The sequence below is a fragment of the Malus sylvestris genome, chromosome 9, assembly GCF_916048215.2.
Source record: "Malus sylvestris chromosome 9, drMalSylv7.2, whole genome shotgun sequence".
NCBI classification, from domain to species: domain Eukaryota; kingdom Viridiplantae; phylum Streptophyta; class Magnoliopsida; order Rosales; family Rosaceae; genus Malus; species Malus sylvestris.
Window position 1 is genome coordinate 8,123,694 of NC_062268.1, and position 13,087 is coordinate 8,136,780.

The 13,087-nt window shown below is 36.1% G+C and overlaps 1 protein-coding gene across 1 annotated transcript; it reads right to left on the reverse strand.

The window, feature by feature from the left end:
• Positions 1-456: 456 nt before the first annotated feature.
• Positions 457-3,674, reverse strand: LOC126583357 (probable WRKY transcription factor 31). Its single transcript, XM_050247706.1, has 5 exons — positions 3,066-3,674; positions 2,412-2,510; positions 1,693-2,253; positions 1,478-1,591; positions 457-1,348 (listed from the first exon to the last, which is right to left on the reverse strand). The coding sequence occupies exons 1-5, from the start codon at positions 3,504-3,506 to the stop codon at positions 686-688; spliced, it is 1,878 nt and encodes a 625-aa protein (XP_050103663.1). The 5' UTR covers positions 3,507-3,674; the 3' UTR covers positions 457-685.
• Between the last annotated feature and the right edge of the window lie 9,413 nt (positions 3,675-13,087).

The following is a 13,087-nucleotide window of genomic DNA, read 5'->3' on the forward strand; positions in this document are numbered from 1 at the left end:
TATTCTTCCTTCCATTGTCATTTTCCAATATCCTCACTTTGTTCTTCTCCTTCTAACATTTGTTTTGTCTCTTTTACAAACGATAAGATATTTATATGAACATTTTACGCACAGATTTACAAATTTTATAATAAAGTTGGGCCACTACAATTAGATATTAAACTTTTAAAAAATATAATTTGTTTCTCTATTTAAATGTAAATTGAATCTGAAGTCTTCTGATAGCTGACATCAGACTAATTGTGCTTCTTTCTAGGTTTTGACTGGTCAATCGGAAAACATAGAACATTGGCATAAATAATTATAAGACGAGAGAGTGCCAAAACATCAATCTCTCCATTTCCGTATGCATACAAACATGGAAGAACCAATTTGCATCCTTTCCTCTTTCTTTGTTTTTTTCTTCGTTTTTATGTTACTTTGTATTGACATACAATGTGAACATATTATTCCAAATGACAAAGAAAATAATAACATATTATTCAAAATGACAAAGAAAATAATATCTATCGTAAATTTATCCCCTCCACCCAAAAAAATAAAAGAAAAAAAAACATGTATATTTTCACTTTCTTTTTCTCCCATCCCAAAACAAAAGTAATTAATCCTAACAGAAAACTAATAATAATAAAGCATGCTTTAATTCCCTGAAAAACTAGAATTGCTAAGTTTATTTTTGCAATCGCTATTGCTGTTGCTTGGTGGCATTGGCATTGTTGTTGTTTGAGTTGGTTGCTGGGTTGGCAACATTGTTGTTTGGATGAGCATTGCCAATGATAGAGGTGATGGCAGCCGCTAGGGCTGCAGTGAAGTTTGGATCAGCTGCAATGGCAGCGGTGGCGGCAGTAAGATCGGCCAGTGAGCCCTGCTGCTGCCCGGGTTGCGATTGGTGACCTAATTGGACGGCCGCACGGTCTGTATCCTGTGACATGTGGAGGCCAGAGAATTTAGACTGGTTGTATAGCGCCTGACTAAAAATTTGAGGCAGCAATGAGGCAGGGCCACTGGTGAAATTCTGATTAGGGTTTGGGAATGGAATGTTGAATTGGCCTGGTGGCCTTTGGAATTGTTGTAAAGGGTTCGGTGACTGTGTTAAGTCCAATGTAACGGTAGGGAATGGCGCTGAGGCGGAGATGGTGGCCATGCTAGAGGAGTATGGGAGGATTGTCCTGCTGAGGAAGTTTGAGTCTATTAGGCTGTCGGCACTCGGCATAGCCCCCGAGAGCAACATCCGCGCCGCGGATGATGTAGTCGATGCCATTGCCATTGCTGCCGGAGGCAATGGGTGGTTGTGATTGCCTTCATATGTAGTGATTAGGATTGTCCTATCTTCTGCACATCTTTGTACCTGTTTGATCATAATAGTAGTTCAAATTACTACAACGACTAAAATTGTATGTTCCTAATTCACAGTTTGACAAGTTAACATGTCCTATATCTAATAAGAGAAAAGTTACCATAAGTGAGCTTAGCTTACTTGTTTTCGAACCGGGCAACCAGCAGCCATGGTGCATCGATAATAAGCACGAGGACAAGGGTTTCCTTTTGCCATCTTTTGCCCATACTTTCGCCATTGACATCCATCAGTGATCTACATCAAAACCCAACAAATTTAGCAAATCAACAAGGATGTTGGAACAGATATTCAATGTCACTCATAATACTACTCCAATTCAGTACAAAAGCACATACCATAGGCGCCTCGGATCGAGCTCTAACCGAGACCCGAGCCTTCCTCATTGTAGCCTCGGTTTGATCAACCTCTTTCGGAGAACTGAGCCTCGGAACTTTGTTAGGCCTCCAACTCTGTGACGGCTGATCTGGGCTCTCATCTCTCCCAATTCGTCTCCCGAAATCCTTCTTTTCGTGATCAAAACCGATCCCTTGGTCATCACTGTGCCCTGCAGCCTTCATATTATCTCCAAGCGATCCAGACCGTTCGCCACGACTTCGTTCATCAGACGAAGACTGTGAATGCTCATCAGCGTCACCATTTTTAGCAGCTAACCCAAGATCGATGAACTGCCTCGGCACCACTAGTGATGATCCATTGCCATTCATAAGCTTCTTTTCTTCCACCGCCACTCGATGGCCTTCGGCACCGCTACTGTTCTGATCAGCCTTCTGGCTTTGCGTCAAATTCAGCAAATGCACCTGAAGAGCATTGTAATTGGTGGTCACCTGATTAAGCATCCCCCTCAACCGTTGATTCTCCACGTTCAACCGCTCGAGCTCAGCTTGAAGAACAGCCAGCTGAGAAAAACCGAAGAACCAAAATTCAATCACAGGTCAAAAAATGTAAAGCAAAATTGATCAATATGTAAGTTATTTTACAATTCAATAAAATATCTCTAGTACCGTCGAAGTTTCTTTATAAGGAAAAAAAAGAACAGTTAGATTTTCATCTTTACCTCACTTTTAGCTCTTTTATCCTCTATGTTTGATGGAATACCATCTTCCGCCACTGAATGGTCAGTACTAGTGTTTGTAAGCAGAAGATTCAAACCAGTCTACAAAGTTACAAAAACACAAAGACAAAATTAAAACCAGCAAAAATCCGTCTCATGAAAGAGATTATGAGTTCAAATTTTATAAATGACCAGGAGTAGAATGAAAAAAAAATCTATAACTATAAATCAATAATACAATGAACAAAAACTCGCATGCACGGACCTAGAATTTTAAAATGGGTTGAGCTAAGAGAAGATATTGGGTGCAGTTGTACTCTTCGTTCTATGATACAAGTTTTATATATTACGAATATATATTTATTTATTTTTTGTAATTGGCATGGACCAAAACTGCGGTGGCCAAGAAACGCAGATGCGCTGTGCGATGCACTCTTCGGTAGCCCAGCTCTTCATGCTTCACGACTGAGGCGATTCATATGACAACCAAGCTTTCGAGAGGTCAAACTTTAAGGTTTAATCGGAGATTTTGGACTAAGAAACAAGCAAGGAGAAACACTTTGAGGTTATTAGGCGCTGAGGGAGGATAAAGGGGCAGATGCCTAGGGTAGGCTGGATCCGTGCCTCAAGAACAAAATGGCGAAAAGGGTCGCTTACATTTACGTTGAATTCCATGTCTGTGGGGCCATGTAAGTCCATTTTATTGGCAGGGTCGTCGGAGCCGACGGACTTTTCGTGATCGAGGTGGTTCTTGCTATCGGCAAAGAAGTCCCGCTCGTCGATGACCTTGCGTTGCTCGTTGGAGGGTGGTGGTGAGTCAGGAGAGTGCTGAACATCGTCGTCGTGGGAGCGGTTGAGGTTGACTGCGAACCGGATAGTCGTGGGAGGAGGGGGCGGAGGAGATCGGCGGTGAATAGCGGTCGAGTTGTCCATGAGCATGAGTGATGAGTGGTGGTGGTGAAGTTGTTTTTTGGTGGTGGAGAGTGGTGGGAGGTGGTGGTTATATTGGTCTTCCTGGAAGGAGTTGAGGACTATAGGGTGGTGGAGAGAGAAGGAAAATGGATCTGAATCAATGGAGAGTCCACTTCCTTTGGCCATAAATCCTAAGAAAAATTGTGGAGAGAGAGAGTTTGTGTGTAGGTGGAAGTGAATGTGTGAGTGAAGGGGGAGAGAGTGCAACGGACTCGGCAATAAAAGGGGGGGTTGGACTTTAGAAGAAGACCTCCCCAATGGGGGGGGGGGGGGGGGGAGAGAGAGAGAGAGAGAGAGACTATAGCAGTACTAGAAGTGAATGTGTGGTGTGATGGGGTGAGGTGTGTGGCTTTTTACTCTTAATATTTTTTGTGTTGCACTTTGGATTTGGACTTGGACTTGGAGAGAAATGAGGAGGAGAAGGGAAGGGAAGGGAAGGGAAGGGTTTTAATTTTAGAGAAATGTTAAGGAGATTCTCTAAAGAGTGAGACTCTTCATAAATTCTCCGTCACTTTATGTTTTTGGTACAATGTTTTAAAATGTTGGGACTAAAATTAACGTTAAACTATCAGATGACAAAGAGTTGATGGACTTGTTTTGACCCTCAAATTCTTCAGTCGGCCTTATACTCTGGAGGAAACCAGAAAGCCCTCCAGCTCAGTTCAAGAATAAGCCTGTGGAAAGTTACTTCTTCAAAAGCAAAAGTATCCCATATCATCTCTTCTCATTTTCTTCTCTTTATCCTTCATGCTGCCTGCAAGATAGGGAGACTGTGAACAATCAGCCGGAGCTATGATTGCTTACCTTGTCTGTCACCTCTTTCAGCAGATCCCCTAGCTCGGCGACTTGGGGGACTCCTACTACATGGTTTGTATCGTGCTTGACCAAGCATGAAACTACAAGTAAGCTTCAAGTGAAATTGATACATTACCTTGTGCATCTCCACCAGTTAAAGATACCACCCCTGGATGGAGGAAGAGTACTTCCAGAGAAGATGCCCCATCTACCTATGAGACAGATAAGGCACGTCAAGACGATACCACACTCCGATACTTAGAAGTTTCATGATTACGAGATCATTCTCCCACAATATTTCCTAATGTCATTTGTACTAAATCATTCACTTGTACTCACTAAAGGAGAGTTTGAACCTATGTACTTGTGTAAACCCTTCACAATTAATGAGAACTCTATTCCGTGGACGTAGCCAATCTGGGTGAACCACGTACATCTTGTGTTCGCTTTCCTATCTCTATCCATTTATATACTTATCCATACTAATGACCGGAGCAATCTAGCGAAGATCACAAAAAGCGACCGTTTTCGCTACCTAAGATTTATCGTGCAAGAGAACGGAGAATTAGATGGAGATCTCAACCATAGAATACAAGCTGGATGGATGAAGTGTAAGAGTGCATCCGGCGTGTTGTGTGACCGTCATAGGTCACTGAAGCTCAAGGGAAAATTTTATAGGACGGCAATAAGGCCAGCGATGTTGTATGGCACTGAATGTTGGGCGGTGAAGCATCAACATGTACAAAAAATGGGTGTGGCGGAGATGAGGATGCTTCGTGGGATGTGTGGGCACACGAGAAAGGATAAGATTGGGAATGAGGATATTCGAGGTAAAGTAGGAGTAGCCGAAATTGAAGGAAAGATGAGAGAAAATCGGTTCCGGTGATTTGGACATGTGCAAAGAAGGCCTACTGACGCTCCGGTTCGAAGATGTCACTACTGGACAGAGGTTCAGGGCCGAAGGGGTAGAGGAAGACCTAGGAAAACTTTGGAAGAGACTCTAAGAAAAGACTTATAGTACTTGGATCTAACGGAGGACATGACACAAAACCGAGCGCAATGGCGTTCTAGGATTCATATAGCCGACCCCACTTAGTGGGAAAAGGCTTTGTTGTTGTTGTTGTTGTTTGTGTTTGGGGAAAGTAATAAGATAGGGATGCTACAATTGGAAGGTTTTAAGAAGAGAAAAAAAGGGATTCAAATTTAAGGCATTACTAGCTACTTGGATATCGCTTTAAATATCACATGAGTGATGACTAAATACACTTTATGTATGGTCACATGAGTAAAGGCTCGTTCATTATCAATATTTGACTTTTGGGATTAATCATCATACCAAAAAAAATTAAATACTAATGAGACATGGAAAGTTTTTGTTAAAAAAAAAACAATGTTTATGCCGATATTTCTTACACTTATCTAGCAAATTAAAAAATAAAACTATGCCATTAAAATGAGTTAGTCACGACTAAGTATCTTACTCATGGCAAATATATATCGTTCTTATGTCCATATGACGAAGATTATCTACAACTGATTGAAGACAAAATTACCACCATACAAAAGACTAGTTGGTTAGAAAGTTTTGATTGATTATGGAAAATGAAGTCATTATTAGTAATAACAAAAGTGTACACGCTTTAGGTTGTTTTTTTGTTTTGTTTTTTTTTTCTTTTGAGGTTATCTATGCTATTGTTATATAACAGTTGAAATCACATTTTCAGTCATAAATCATATATCACTCTTACTTCCATGTGACGAAGACTTTCTGCAACTGATTGAAGATAGGTACCACCATACCAAAGACTATAGTTGATTGGAAAGTTTTGATTTCGAACTTTCGTGAACCGTCATGCTTTATGTAGAACAATTTTTTAAAACAAATTTGTAAATCATGTGATATGTCACTAATAAGAAATAAACATGTTAATCAACACTTAAATAATAATTCGATTATCAACAACCACGTTATATGATTCACAAAATTTAATCTAATAGTTGATCTCCCTAGCTTGCTCAAATAGAAATCATGTCCACCTGAACCCTTTGTCTTCATCGGAGTATATTTTTAGGAATGGAAAAATGTCGGCTGAAAAATAAAAATGATTAAGATGTGCCAATCGTCGTCTTACCTAAAGCTTTTCTTAATCTCGATGAGAATATTACCTATTCACATCATAGCCCGGTAGTCCAGGTAGCGATTCACAGACTGACGTACGGTGTAGGGAGGGAGGCAGTTGGACCCCACATGCATGACGGTCCTGAGCTGGGACAGCCGTCCGATTTGGCTCTGATGTCAAAGAATGGAGGAGAGAGATTGATGCGTTCCAAAACTCCACAGGCTCCCCACTGGCCCGCGACTGGCCCGGCGTCTCTCGCTCGTGGAAAGCGCTGAGTCAACGGTTCTGATATGAGATTGGTCCGGAACCGAGTGTGGGATATCGAATTCAATGGAACGGATTCATTATTCTCACGGCATTTCTGTTTAATAATATAATATAAATGATAATAAATTACGGTAATTGACCGGAAGTCATATAATGTAGAATTCGTTTTATATAAGTTACGCTACAGACTGGCTGCTGGACCACCAGAGTTTTGACACCGAACCGTGGCTTCATTCGGGGTGAAGTTGACGGGTTGACTCCGTCCGCTCAAATGGACCTAACCCTTTGGTTTTATTCCGTAGATACTTGATCCAATAATAAAATGATAAAAATAAAAACAGGAATAATAGTTTAAAAATTGGAAATAATGGTCCAGGAGTCTTGAGTCTTTGGCTTTGTTTTGTTCTTGTTTTTGGTTATTGAAAAACACAATATGATAATGGTTTTAAGTGGTAAAAATCATGGACACGATTTCAGAAAATCAAATGAGTGAAGATTATTGCATAAGATCTTTGCCTTGTCGAATACGCAAGTGTGTATTTGACTTGTATATACGTGTGATAAAGTAGTAAATTCTAGAAAATTAGACTAGAAAAGAAGGCTCTCTAACAAAGAAAAATTAAAAGGAAAAAGAAAACAAATTATCAGAGGTTTCAATTTTTTTACATTACGCTTTTAAAATCGTATCAATTTATACTTTTTCATCTATATGATTCTAGTTTCCTTTGTAAATTGATGAATGGCATATGAGATACTCGTTTCTAGGTTGTACGTAGAAGATACACCTACACCATTGAAATCAACTTACACCATTGAAATCAAATTGTGTGATTGGTTGTTGTTTGCAATATTAAGCATATATTGATTTGGGAGAAACCGTAGCTCCATGATGACCGGTTTTGAATCATAAAGATGCATGGTTCAAGAATATATGGTTCCACATCAAGTAAGAACGAGTTCTAAGCTTTTCAAGTCATTAGATTAACGAGGGACCAAACAATCAAATCAACTAAGAATGATGCAATGATGCAATATATGACAATTAACGAGGGACCAAACAATCAAATCAAATCATTCTTTTTGCTACTCAACTGATTAAAATCTTATTTCTTTTCAATTTTTTATTAAGGTCCTTAGGTATTAATAAACATCATTAATTATTTCAATAATAAAATAATTTTTATTTCTAAAAATATATTCATTTAGTGTTAGAAATGTTACATTTGGTATATTTATATTTATGGCTAAATTTTTTATCATATATTTTTATTTTTATTTTGTACCCATTTTTAATTTGCAACCTTTTTTTTAATTTGTACCAATTTTCTTTTCACTTTTAATTTGTGACCATATATTAATTTCTTTTTGTGCCCATATTTTTTAAGTTTTATTTGTATTTGTACCCATATTTTTTAATTTATTTGTACCCATTTTTAATTTTACTAAATGTACCCGTGCTAATTGTATGTATTTATTTTATGTTTTAAAATATATCAGTAGTTTTTTTTATTTTTAAATATGTTAATAATTATGCGGGTACATTATTTTCTTTGCTATAATTTAGTGAAGAACAATATTATTCTAATATTTATTTTCAAGTATTTATTATATTTTAAAAATATTATTTGAATTTGTTTAAATTTCATAATTGGTGGGACATTAAATGCATAAATGCATGACTTAAATCTCTTAAATAATGTTAAGGACCTCGATCAAAATATTTAAACAAATAAGGTTCCAGTCTAACAATTAAGTTGATTAGGGACCGGAATCAAAATGACCCATAAAAATATCTAACCCATTTCAAAATCACTCTAAATTAATCTAAAGGATATAAATGCAATTGATCATTAAAAAAAAAAATTAGGGACGACAATTACAAGAAAGGGAAGTCCAAACTTTGGGATAAGAGATAAAGAACCATTGGAAACCAAGTTAAAGACAATGGCCTTGCATTTGGAAGAAGAGGCAGATCTGATGAGAAAAGGGAGAGAATTAGGGAGGGTAAAAGCTCGTAGCTCAGTTAGGTAAGAACTTAAAGAGTATTATTTCTTGCATTCAAATTTTTAAGTTCGATATGTGTTTGTGTATATATACAACTTGGAGGGTAGAAGGGGTTTGAGATCATCATGATTCTTAAGTGGCACTGCCCATGGTTAAAGATATGGTAGTAGGTAGAAAAATAATTTTTTTTTATTTTCATTGATTATAATAATTAGAAAAAAGTGTGACATTACTAATTAGCCAACTAATCATTATTTTGTCTAGCTAGTTTGCTGAAGACACTACTACAATACCATTTTCCGTGAATTTCAAATTACCCCATTTGAACAAACAAAATCTAGTTTGCCATGTTTTGAAATTTTCATGATTAAGAGGTATTTTCTCTAGTTTGTTGATATATTACCACAATACCATTTTCCATGTATTTCAAATTACCCCATTTGAACAAACAAAATCTAGTTTGACATCTTTTGATATTTATATGATTAAGAGGTAATTAACACTAATGCATGATTAATTCTTTCTTATATTTTACCATACAACACATTAGACATGGTGCAACAACTTTCTGTTATGTGTTTCAATGAACTTAAAAAGTTAACATCATACGTGTTTAATTACTAAATGAAATTGATAATGTCCGCCTACTGCTCTCCACTCTCTTGCATGATGCATGTTACAATTGCCTTTCCAAATTTCCAGTTCTAGTCAATGGAAGGGGCCGCATTATTTGAAAGGGCAAGTGAAGTCGTAAAAACAAGAGCAAAATGGGTCGTCCATCTTTTCCTCTACCAGCTGCAATTTGCATGCCCCATCCTATATACACTCTTCATTAATTCAACTCCATGTTATCTCTACTTATTACTAGTTGGACGTGACTCATGTGACTTTGTAATAATTTCCCTTTTAACTAAATGTTTATATATATAGTCTTGAGAGAGACTCTCTTGTACTAATATATTGTCTCAGTGACACCACCAATAATATAGACAGTTATAATGTATTCAAATAATCCACACTACCCTTTTGTTAGATAGTAATTAACATGCGGTGTCACCGGCTACATGAGAGAATTTCTCCCATACAAGGCCAAAATAGAAAAACCATGCTCTTCTTTGAAATTAAAGTTCTACTTTAGCAATTTACATTTAGTTTGAAAACCAAATAGGGTCCAATGAAAAAAGGTAGCGGCAGCTGTCCAAAGAGAGCTAATGAAGATTTTGTAGATCATAGATCTGGTTCAAAAAGTTTGATCAAAAGTTGTATTTTGTGCAAATATTACAGGACTAAAACGGTATTCAATTGATCGAGTTCTTTCTAGTCACTCTAAAGTAGTAGTAGTACAATGTTGTCCCAGCTTGTGTTATGTTTTAGTATTTGCAAAGTCAGCAGAGAAGCAGCTCACGATCAGTCACGCTACTGAATGTTGTTTCCAAATGAGTTTAATTGGGATTCGTTTTTTATTGCTTTAAGAATGGTTATGAAGCTTTTAGAGAACCAAAAGTGTTTGTAGCAACATTAGACCAAAAAATTTAGAAGTGCGTCTGGATTGTATAATGAGCTCATTCGTTTTCCTTTCTTTTCTTTTGTGGTCAAATGAGCTCATTGCTTATGGAAGCCATTTTCTTTTTCTTCGTATTCAATATATGTTGACTACTGCTACAATTCTAGCTGGCCATAGAAGAAAACGTGCATGCCAATGCGTGGAGACATACATACAATTGTAAGTATGGAATTGAAAAACAAAGCCGAAGTGTGGACTGTGGATTGCAATGTTGCCCTACTATAGGCTGCTGCGATTCTCAAAAGTACTTCATGCAACTGCTTTTTTAATGTTCTGTGTGCATTTTTCTTTCTGTGTTCAAAATCCAAAAGCCAATCAGAAGCGCTTTTAATTACTTGGTTTGTTGTCTCCTGTTGGTCACCTTCTGTTTAAAGCTACTTTTGCTGTTTCAGATGGTCGTTTAATATAGGACATAATTTGAAATCCCATGTATGCATATTTAGTGCTGGATTAAAGATATACATAATATATATATATATATATATATGTATATATATATGTATATTCTTACAGTCAGTCTTTCTAAAATGTTTCAACTATTGCTGATGTCACAGCATATCTCCTACAACCACTACTCCACAATACCATTTAAATTACACAGGACAAACCCTAAACATAATTTGATTACTTCAACTCTAAACTTTATAGTCCATTAACAAGCAGCTGATCAGTCTGGATTAAATAACAGGTCGAGTTAATAAGGTAAGGCAAATTACTTTTAAATTAAGAAAATGACGATCGAATCGCATAAACCAAACCTACTTCATCTGAATTTAATTGAAGTAATGATGACATATGAGAGAGGCCTTAATTCAGTGACTGCGGCTCGTAGGATTTAGGAAGAGATTGGATTAGTTAAAATTCTAGGTAGTTTAAATCCCAGCTACATAATTAACCATGTCTACTAATGAAATAAAAGCTGCATACTGATGAGATATGGTATGACCATAATTTCTTTTATATTTTATATTATGAGAATCAGTATCATATTATTTGATGAATAATCAAATCAATTGTACAACGAAAGAAAACAACATGAATGAAAGAATTAGGCAAAACAAACTACACATAAAAGATTTGATCGTCAACTACTATTCTAGTCTTATCCTCTTCCCATGTGAAGTGGAAAGAAAGACTCAAGACCCTGGGGTTAGGTCTTCAAACTACTAAGTTCTTTCTTAATGCTAGGTTTGGATCCACCGTTGCACAGTGCATTTCTACTTGAGTTTAAGAAACAATCAAAGCAGAAACAAATTATGGTGAGGAATCAAAAACTGCAATAAATAATATTTGATGAACGTTCCTTCTATGATATCTTCATATTTGACTACCGACAGGATTTGTTCAACATTAGCAGACCATATATAGCACGCAGAAAATAAAACAAAAACAAAATATTTAGCAACATTATATTACAAATTAGGTCATAAACAATTGGGTTAGCTGGGCTGCTGGAGAGAAGACTTAGACTGATAATGAGTTATGCCTGCAACTACTACCTTTACAAAGATTAAACAACCCTTATAAAATTGCAGCGTGGGATATGCCAAAATCAAATATCATATATTAAATAAATTAAACAATATAAAATTATTTCATTTTCTTAGAGAATATATTTAATTTGATATTGTAAAAGAGGTACCAACGTGTATGCTTTTATGCCCGCCAAGTTATTAAGCATCGATCGCTTTCATTTCCCAAAACTTCGAAAGTTAATTAAATTATCTGCACAATGCCTTAAATTGACACACTATTTATTCTTCCTTTAATTTCTTTCTTATAATTTAATTAAGGGACATTTTGGATGCAGTCCCTAACTATCAATATTCTTTGATTGAAACATTATTTGTTTTTAGTTATTGATCGAAAGTCCATGACATTAATGTAATAGTGTAAGTTACTATAATTTTTAAATTAAAAATTAAAAATTGAAAGTTGTATTTGTTTATATTAATGAGATTTTAAATATAACCCATAATTTGTGGGATTAAAAATAATAAAATATAAATTATACTCTCTATTATATTGTGTGTGTGTACGTAAATATGGGTACATTCATCAAAATTAACAAAAAACAATTATTGTACCAAAACATGGGTACATTCTTCAAAACATAGAAGAAAAAAAAGATATTAGACTTAATAACATTAGTAAATTTCTTCGATTAAACTTGACATAGATACATTCTCAAATCAACGAAAAAGAATGTACCCTTATAAGTTTAAAAATGGATTACAAAAATTGAATGGATTTTATATTAAAAATTTGGTTACATTTTATATGAAAAATTTGTACATTTTATATTGAAAAAAATGGTACATTTTACATATAACAAATTCGTATATTTAAGAATAAGTACATTTAAGATTGAAAAAAATTGAAAATTATATGAATGAGTACATTTAAGATTAAAAAATTGAGAATTGTATTATAAAAAACTAATGGGTACAAACTTATTCTAATTTAATTTTTTTTTTATTTTGGAAATGTTTGAATTGAAAATTAATTAGGAGTATAAAAGAGGTGTGATTATTAAAATCTTAAATCCATTACTAATTTTTATTTTAAAAAATATGTAATAAACATGTACATTCATTATCACATTAATGAGAGCACCTCCAGCGGGGGAGGTTGCTCAGGGGCCAGGCCTCCAAACAGTAGCAAATTGATGGGGGTATGACCTCCAGCGTTATGAAGCTCGAGCTACAAGCGAGGCCCGTTGAGGATTGCCAACCTGATAGCCCGAGGGCTTCGTCAGGCGTGTGCATTTCACACGAGCGTGGGCGTGAGTCATCCGACAAAAAAACAGGGCTGGGGCCCGCGACATCAGTTGAGAAAAGTTACCGTTGGGGAAGCAACGTGGCTTCCCCATGTCCGTTCGATTGAAACGGTCATATTTTATGGACCGTTGGATTTCCAACGGTAAAAAACATTTTAAAATCTCATTTAATTTCATC